The 8,895-nt window shown below is 44.6% G+C and overlaps 2 protein-coding genes across 2 annotated transcripts in view; one reads left to right on the top strand and one right to left on the bottom strand.

Annotated features, from left to right (window-relative positions):
- LOC105509337 (ankyrin repeat domain-containing protein 33B-like) overlaps positions 1-4,642 on the top strand; it is a 6,393-nt gene extending 1,751 nt beyond the window's left edge. Inside the window, exons 3-4 of the mRNA XM_011938542.1 lie at positions 1,994-2,131; positions 4,169-4,642. Of these exons, the coding sequence (XP_011793932.1) occupies positions 1,994-2,131; positions 4,169-4,209 (179 nt within the window). The 3' untranslated portion in view covers positions 4,210-4,642. The remainder of the gene's footprint in view (positions 1-1,993; positions 2,132-4,168) is intronic.
- A 180-nt stretch (positions 4,643-4,822) lies between these two features.
- The window catches only part of LOC105509336 (tripartite motif-containing protein 51-like), an 11,944-nt gene continuing 7,871 nt past the window's right edge, over positions 4,823-8,895 (bottom strand). The window contains exon 7 of the mRNA XM_011938541.1: positions 4,823-5,050. Coding sequence (XP_011793931.1) covers positions 4,823-5,050 — 228 coding nt within the window. The remainder of the gene's footprint in view (positions 5,051-8,895) is intronic.

The raw sequence follows: 8,895 nt of genomic DNA, 5'->3' as shown, positions 1-8,895 counted from the left end.
GCCCTGTAAGAAGAGGACGTGAGAATCCGCGGGTGCTTGACATGGGGTTCGAGGGCACGGGGAGGCCGCGGGTCTGGGCACCATGACCGCTCCCAGGACCACCGGGCCGCGTGCGTTTCCACGCTGTCTCTAGGATGCTCCCAGGAAGGGGCTGGGGGAGCCACATCGATTCGCCTTACACCAGCCACCCTAGGAATCAGTACACCCAGTGGGCATGTTGCCTAAACATTTTTTTTTTTTTTTTAATCAATTCATTAGGACAGGCGCTGTGGCTCACGCCTGTAATCCCAGCCCTCTGGCCGAGGCTGGCAGATGGCCTGAGGTTGGGAGTTTGAGACTAGCCTGACCAAAATGAAGAAACCCCATCTCTACTAAAAATACAAAATTAGCCGAGAATGGTGGCACATGCCTGTAATCCCAATTACTCCGTAGGCTGAGTCAGGAGAGTCGCTTGAACCCAGAGGCAGAGGTGGCAGTGAGCCAAGATCGCGCCATTGCACTCCGGCCTGGGCAACAAGAGCCAAACTGCCTCTCAGTTAAAAAAACCGAAAAATCAATTTATTGAAGGGTATTTTCTGTGTAATTTTGTATTTTTAATCGTCATCCAATTTGCCAAGTTTTACAAGTGATAGGGCCCCATGTATCCAAGACCGTTTTAATACACTTGCCTGAAAACCTTTTATTTAAAATACTGTTTCTAGCAATAAATATTTATGATATCTGTAGGAGTTTACACAGAAATCATGTGATTCTTTCCTTTTTGGCCATTTGCTTTGGTCTTTTCTTCTCATCGTGGGTGCACATACACACTGGATGTTTTTATTAATTAGATTAAGTGATGCCGGATGTTTCTATTTGATGGAGGGATTGACTCGTTCAGCCACTTGCTCAAGTGAGACAGATCGGATTTTATTGTGTCTTTGTAAAAACTATCCATACAGTCATATATTGGGGAAAAACATTTATCATCAAATTATAAAACAATGCAGAAATAACCATGTATAGATTGCTAGAATTAAACTCATTTTAAGCAAGGAGTTTTAGATAAACTGGATACAAAATCTTTAACATATTAAAAGTAGACATGAGATAAACATGTCATTTGATAAAATGGGGGAAATGTAATAAATGATTACCAGAAATACAAAATTAAGCCTTATATGCTCTTAAGTAAATCAAAGCCAGGTGTCCTTAAAATGTAAACAAGGATGCAGCAAGAGTAAGGAGCCCAGAATGATGCAAATTACAGGAATGGGGAGGAGGTGATGTTTAGAACAAGCAAAGGGAATGCAATGGGAAGCAAACTTGTTTTAGGAAACTTCTCCTGGAGTGGACCAGGCAGCCCTCTCTTCCAGACTCAGTTCCACAGAGTCCCTTATGTGGGTATTTCTTTTATTTTTCCCTTGTGGACTGCCCTTGTTATTTAGTTCAACCTCATGCGGACCTCATGGAATTTCCAAGACGTGGGGTCTTGGCATTGTGGCACCTTCCTGCCACACATACATAATTCCCAGCATTACCAAGTCCCCATGAACCCTACCCTCACCTCTGTCAGCCGAGGACCCAGCCAGGCAGGGCCACATGGTCTCCCAGGCATGCTTCTCCAAGCTGCTTTCCCTGCTGCAAAAATTCTCAAGGCACTGGTCTGGGCAGCTGAGCCCTGGGCTTGTCCTAAAGCTCGGTAGGTGACTACACTGTAGCCCACATGGAGAGCTGCAGCTCTAAAACAGGGATTTTGAGAGGCCTCAGTGGCCTTTAAGTGGTACTTCCAGGACACCCACCCTGAGCTCCCACAAAGGGCTCCACCTTCCCAAGAATGTCTAACTGTCATTGGAACAGCCAGGGTTAGGCAGGTTCTGCTAGGGTTGCCATGGCGTCTGACCCTTGGTGGGTTGCCAGACATTCCTTCCTGTTTCTGCCATGGGAAGTTGGCACTGGGAATGGTACGGAGCCCCCACTTCTACCCTAAGCCTTGGGTGTCTGCTGCTTCCAGGTCAAAACTGGACATTTCTAGTCCTGCCCAGCCACTACTGCACCACAACCCATGCTCATAGTCTCCAGGGATGTGTAAAACAGCCATGGCAGGACAGCAAACAACTGATGATTTCCCCAGGTCCCACGCTGTTCCAGAGTGGGCATGTCGGGGCCCTGCCCCCAGTGTGTTCCAGCCTTACCCAGGTGCACAGGGTACCATGGGACCAGCACAGGGCTTGTCCATTAATGCTCCTGGTGTCCACAAAACAGCTCCAGAGATACCTGCGTTTTGAAAAGCCTGCCCAGCCAGCAAGTGTGGGGCAGGACCTGGATTTCTTTGGTAAATCTGAAGGCGAGCTGGCCACTTGCCTGATGAGTAGAAACTGCCTTTACCTGGCCAGTGAATGCAACTTGAGAGGAAATGACAGCTTCATGGGGGGCTCTGGGGGGACTGGGGAGCCTGACATCCTGGGAAGCTTTGGTATGGCCTCGGTGGAAAGACTGGATTTTGAAAATCTGCCAGACCCAATTGAAAGTAGGGTCATCCCTGATTGGATCCCAGACTCTCTCTGGTCCCTCTGGACTCACTCTAGATGTGGCCTGCCTGTGGGCAGCCCTTCTCTTTGGCCCGTGAAGCAGGTCCACATAGCTCCTGCAGCTGTGCACCTGGCTGCTGGCCCAGCACTTCTCATTTTTGCCACCTGGAAGCAGATTTGCTAGTAGAGGAATTTTCCAAGGGAAAGAAGTGTTGCCAAGCCTCTGTCCTCGACCTGTCAGGGGCTTATGCTCTTGGTTTCTTATTTTCTTTGGAGTGGGCAGCAAAGGGGACAGGGAGCCCTCCAGGCAGGCTCAGGGAGTGTGGGAGGCCAGGGAGAAAAGTTGAGATGATAGGGAACTGGAGCCACCTTGAGGGAGGTGTCCTGGGCTCAGTATCGGGTTAATTAGATGAGCCAGTTTATATTTAAGCAACACTATTATGTTCAATTCTTTTTGATAAGGGGTTCCTCAGGGGAGTTGTGGTCATCTGGTCCCAGAGGTGGAGGGAAGTGCCCTCCTCATCTTCCTGAGCCATTTGGAAGCCCTTTCCTCTAGCCCTAGGTACTGGTGACACAGGTTCCTTGGTCTCCGGTTGTGCACAGGACTGGGGGGTGCAGACTTCCTGTTACTTACCCACTCAGCAGTATGGGACATCGGGCATTCAGAGGTCTCACAGTTTCCCCTCCAAATCCTGGTGTCCTTGGAGAACGTTTATTATTTTGTCTATTTTTGTTTCTTTGAACTGCTGCATTCACTCACTGAGGACTCGCCCTCCCTGCAGCCCTCATGTTGTTCAGGAAGGAGGGGAATGAGGGGCATGGGCTCCCCTCTCCTCTCCTGTCAGTTGTTACCACACTGTCACCCCTGGCTTTATCACTACGTTCTCCCACCCCTGTGGACTCGTCCCTTCTCCCTCATTCACCCTCCCTTCCTTTGCCTGTTTTCTTCTCCCAGGTGGTTAAGTTATTTATCATCCCTGGCACCACCTACCCTGAGGTCTAACAAGGACAGAAAAGCCGGCACCTCTGTGAGGCAATGTGGTGTTATCAGGGTGGGACCTCCAGGCCCCCAGAGTGAGTGAAGAGCAGGCCTGCCAGCATCTGTGCTGATGTGTAAGAATTCCTACACCACTGTGCCCTTCCCACCCGCTCCTCTTTGCTCAGATGGGAGACCAGGTTTGCTCTCCTGTAATGACAGCCCAGCCCCTGCTCTGCACAGGGAAGGGGCTCATGGTCCCTCCCTGCACCCTGATGTTTATTAACTGTAGATAGGGAATTTCAAGTTGACAGCTACCTGCTCAGGGATTTATATATAAATATAGTTAGAGGAAAAGCTAAAGTCTATTTTACAACTTTTTAGTGTTTGTGTAAATTAAGCTTAAACTGGACAGAATAAATATTTCTCAGACAATGTCGATGCTACTGATTACAAGTGAGATGGCTGGAGCTCGCCCCTTGGTGGAGAATTTCCTGGTGATTGGAGATCAGAGACTCTGGCAGCAGAAATGGCTTTGCGGTGGGTGTGAAGTCACTTCAGTCCCTCTGAATGGCCTCTTGTGGACGTGAACACATGTATTGACACCAGTGAAATCCATCTCCACGTGTGTGGAGGCGGCTGATGAGAATACAAATGATCCAGTCCTGGCTTTTCCCTCTAGAACCGGTTACTCCCAGTCTGACGTTGGAGCATGTGAACTAAGAGTGACATTTTTTTCTAATTGCTTCTGTGAATAAAGTGTTCTACAGTCAGCCAGCACTAAACTCTCCAGAAAGGAGGAGGGAACAATGTGGAGACATTCATCTAGAATTACCTCAGTGTGCAGTGGCTGTCCCTTGACTATACTTGGAAAAAGCAGTGTGAACCATCCTGTGCCTCTTTCTTCTCAAGCTCCTCCCGACAGTCTCCTGGCAACAGTAGAGATATCAAGACTATGGAGATGGGAATTTCAATAGCTTTGTCAGCTCAGCATTGACCACTCCTGAGACCTGAGGCTCCTCTTTGAGCAAGAGACAGGCAGTTCTCGATGTTGGTTAAAAAATAGGATTTATGAATGCGGGAGGCCCATGCTGGACTCCTCTGCCTGCTTCTCTCCCTGCTGTCAGCAGTAATCAGGTCCCTGGTGTGGAGGCGAGAATCCCCTGGGGTAGGGCCAGACCCCAGGCCTGAAAAAGATGCAACGCTTGCAGACTGTCAGGAAGAATCGTGACTAACAAGTGAATATGATGAAATGCATCCCAGAGAGGAAATGAAGGGACCCTCACTAAGAAGTGGGTCTGACTGACAGGTCTCTGGCAGCCGACCGGCAAGAGCACTAAGTCCCCTGCAGCCTCGCCATTCGCACTACATGATGCGGGAAGGCTGTCTGTTCATCCTTACTCTGGGGACCCAAGCCTGCTCTGAGGAGTGAGTCACAGCCCTGGTGTGTGCTTTGCATTACTCTTTCCGCAGGTGTCCCCAGAGACTCAAGCTTGCTCATTTCTGTCCTGACACAGCTCGCTGTCCCTGCAGTGGACAGAGTCCGCCCGTTCTGTGTCAGCTCCTAGACATCATTAGTCTTTCACGTGAGAAAGTGTGAGTACTTTTCCCTTTTACAGTATTTGGGGAAATTCTAACACACTCTCCAGGGATTTGTGCAGGTCCCTCCAGCTCCCACAGTGGATAATTCTATGGATTCTGCACCAGGCAGTCAGCTCTCCCCATTGGAAGCCCCCAGGGTCCCTGTTTCTGCAGGCCTAGTCCTTTGTTTCTACCCAAGTCCCATTTGGCCAGCACCTGCCAGGAACTGCCTGGAGGGCCATGGTGTGGGGAAGGACAGGTGTAACCCTGACCACAACAGATCCTTCTAAAAAAACAAAGTCACATTGATGATGACAACCGCAGTGGGGTGAATGCCATCGCAGCCAGCATCATGGGAGCTGCCAGAGCATTACTGCAAAAGCAGTTCTTCTCAAGGCGCCCTTTGCATCTTCCCCTCCTCGCCTCTCAGAGCATTTGGAACTTGCTTATGCGTTGGAATGACTCTTAAATCAACTGCTCGTTTCTGTGCCTCTGCACTCACAGATTCCTTCATTAACATTTTAAATAAGTGGCTAAAAAAACTCCTCTGCAGGTTGCTTTCAAAAGCAGGAGAAAAAAAACACACACTACCTGAACTGATTCGACTAATTTTTGAGTGACTCAGTTCAAAGTCAGTATTGCATGCACAATGTCCTCATGCTGAGCCAGCCTGAAATAAGACTTGGTAAAAGGCACAGTCCTCAGTAGCTGGCGGTGCCGCTGTGACAGTGTACACTATGGTGTGAGGGTATGCACAGGCGAGCGTAAGTGTGTGTGCTCATACACACAGATAAAGTGAAAGGACACTGGGCTTTGTGCTGGCAAAGGTTGTGATGCTGCTGTAGCTTGCCATGGGCCCTGGGCAGTGTCAGATGGGAAGTGCTTTGATGGCATGTTGTTCAGGGTATTTAATGGGGTCTCCCATGGCCCGAGGACCCACTGTGAGCACTCTGACCACTGTGGTGCAGATCACAGATGGAGTCATCATAGCCCACGTCTTTACTGAAAGGCAGTTTTGACCCAGTGTGTACTTTAATATTTTACTCATCAAATATTAAAGTATTTTACTCATCAAATATTTTACTCATCAAATATTAAAGTATTGGAGTACTTTAATATTTTACTTATCAAAAGGTGAGAAAGAGGATACCATGAAGTTATGATTTTAATAAATGTCTTCAAAAGTCTGGAATATTTTTTCTCCTTTTTCTTTTTGTTTTTTTTCTTATATTTTTGGAAATGTCATGCCTGAAGTTGGCTTTAATTCTAATAGTCACTAAACTAGACTGGAAATGCACATTGCTGTTGCTTTTAGAACTTGATTCTAGATTTTAATGTATTACTGTCAATTTATATATATATACACAAATTATATATATAATATATGTAAAGTATATATCATTATATATTATATATATATAAATATATATATTCTGGTTCTGTAGTCCAGGCTGGAACGCAGTGATGCAATCACAGCTCAAATCAGCCTTAAACTGGTAGGTTCAAGTGATCCTTTTGCCCCATTTTCTCAAAAAGCTAGTATTACAGATGTGAGCCACTGCACCCAGCCTATTAACTTATATTTTTAGTAAAAGCGTAAGAATTATCTTTATGATAAATTAAGAAATAGAATATCTTTAAGGAAATACTATATCTTTAAGGAAACACAAAATCTCCAGTAGTTATAGACTCCTATGAAAACCACCCTTACCACTAGCAATTTTGTGTATGTCTATATAACACATACGTATGTCAATATATATAATATATGCATGAATTATTTTCATATTTGGCAGTTATTGAAGAATAAAAATTAGAATTTTTATTGGTGAAAAGTGAAATAAATAATATTTGTTGTTTAGTGAAAACTTTGTTTAGCAACTTAAATGAAGCTGCCGAAAGTGTGGATAATAAAGATATGTCATGAGGGCTTCACAGAGGGACAAATAGAGGTAAACTAGGAGAGTGCTAGTGACACATGGAGGATGAGAGTATCACGTATGTGCTTTACAAACAGCATAATGTGTGATTGGCTGTAGCACAAATTAGAGCTAAGTAGAGAAGATGAGGAGAGAACATATTCAAGGGTATAATGTTTGATAATTTTTTCAAAGTAAACAAATGAATTGTATTCAGGAAGTCAAACAATCCTCATTTTGGATGTGTAAGACATAAATTTACTTTGTTTGGAATATGCAAAACAATAGATTTTTGCCTGATTTTTAGTATTTCTCTTCTTTGCTGGCTGATTCATTATGATGTGTTTAAGCTGGAAACCACCACCAAACATGAAGGATCTCTTAAAATCAGCCAAAGTAAACTGTTTCATTGTGAGGGAACACTTCATAGAATGACAACAGACTGCTCCACAATTGTGAATGTAAGAATAAGACAGTGGATTAATATTTGCAAAGTGTCAAAAAATGTGACTGCCAATACAGAGATGAATGTGGATTGGAAATACCTTTTACATAAGAGGACATAAGGATGATCTTGTCACATAAGTCTAATAAAAAAATAAAGGGGCTTTATACCCTACTAAGGGCTTCTAGAACAGTACCCATGAGATCTACTTGAAAGATAATTCCAACACCTCTGCCACATTTGAATTCAGTTTTATTAATTGCTTTGTCTCTTAACAGGGTTTCCTTTATGTATCTTTTCTGTTTCTATGTATGTCTGGTAAGTTTTACTCAAAAAGTGAACTATGTAGAGTAGATTAATATAGGAAGCAAACCCCACATGTGTTCCCTTTTACTAGGCTGTGTATGTGTGTTTTGAGGGAGAAGGTGGAATCAATCTCATCAGGAGTTGATTTGGTTTTGGGACTTGTTCCTCTTAGAGTTAACTCCGGTGCACCATAGGTTTCCTGCTCATCTAGCAATACTTTGTGTTCCGGATTTGACTAGTTTAGCAGCTTTTCTCAGTATATGCTGTATCCTCACCCTTAGGTTCCCCTCCAAATTCTGCTCATTCCCCCAAAAGACACTGCTTTGACCTGTTACTCAACAAGTTTTGCCTAGTTGGGGGTGGCGAAGAGAATAGAGAAACATTCTCTGTCATTCTGATGAAGCTCAGTGACAGGTCGACACTTTTTCTGGGTCTTCATGGTTGGAACCCTCTTAATGATCCTGTCCAACCTTCAGGTGTAGGTCTAAATCATCCACATATGGTTTTCCTCTTTTTTCCTTTTCCCCTTTCCAAAGTTCAGTTAGTTTTACCAATGTCCAAAGGGCAATGGCATTCCTTATCTTTCCCTTTGTACTTTCAGGTTTTGTCACACGGGAGAGATGGGGAGGTAAATACAGGTCTTAAAATGTGATCTTCTCTGAATCTCTTCACAGACTGTAAAACAAATGTATGTGGCACATATACACCATGGAATACTATGCAGCCATAAAAAAGGATGAGTTCATGTCCTTTGCAGGGACAAGGATGAAGCTGGAAACCATTATTCTCAGGAAGCTAATATAAGAATAGAAAACGAAACACTACATGTTCTCACTCATGAGTGGGAATTGAACACTGAGAACACATGTACACAGTGAGGGGAACATAACACACCAGGGCCTGTTGAGGGATAAGGGGCCAGGGGAGGGATATAACCGGGATAAATACCTAATGTAGATGATGGGTTGATGGGTGCAGCAAACCACCATGGCACAGGTATACCTATGTAACAAACCTGAACATTCTGCACATGTCCCCAGAACTTAAAGTATAATAATAAAAAAAGGTTTATGTCTTAATGTTGATGTTAACTTACCATAAATTAAATTATGTGTGTGTGTGTGTATATATATATATATATATATGCATTTGAAAAAT

This window comes from Colobus angolensis, unplaced genomic scaffold (genome assembly GCF_000951035.1).
Source record: "Colobus angolensis palliatus isolate OR3802 unplaced genomic scaffold, Cang.pa_1.0 Scaffold174, whole genome shotgun sequence".
In the NCBI taxonomy this organism is placed as follows: Eukaryota; Metazoa; Chordata; class Mammalia; order Primates; family Cercopithecidae; genus Colobus; species Colobus angolensis.
The sequence above is the reverse complement of the archived record's forward strand: the minus strand, read 5'-3'. Positions and strand labels throughout refer to the sequence as shown.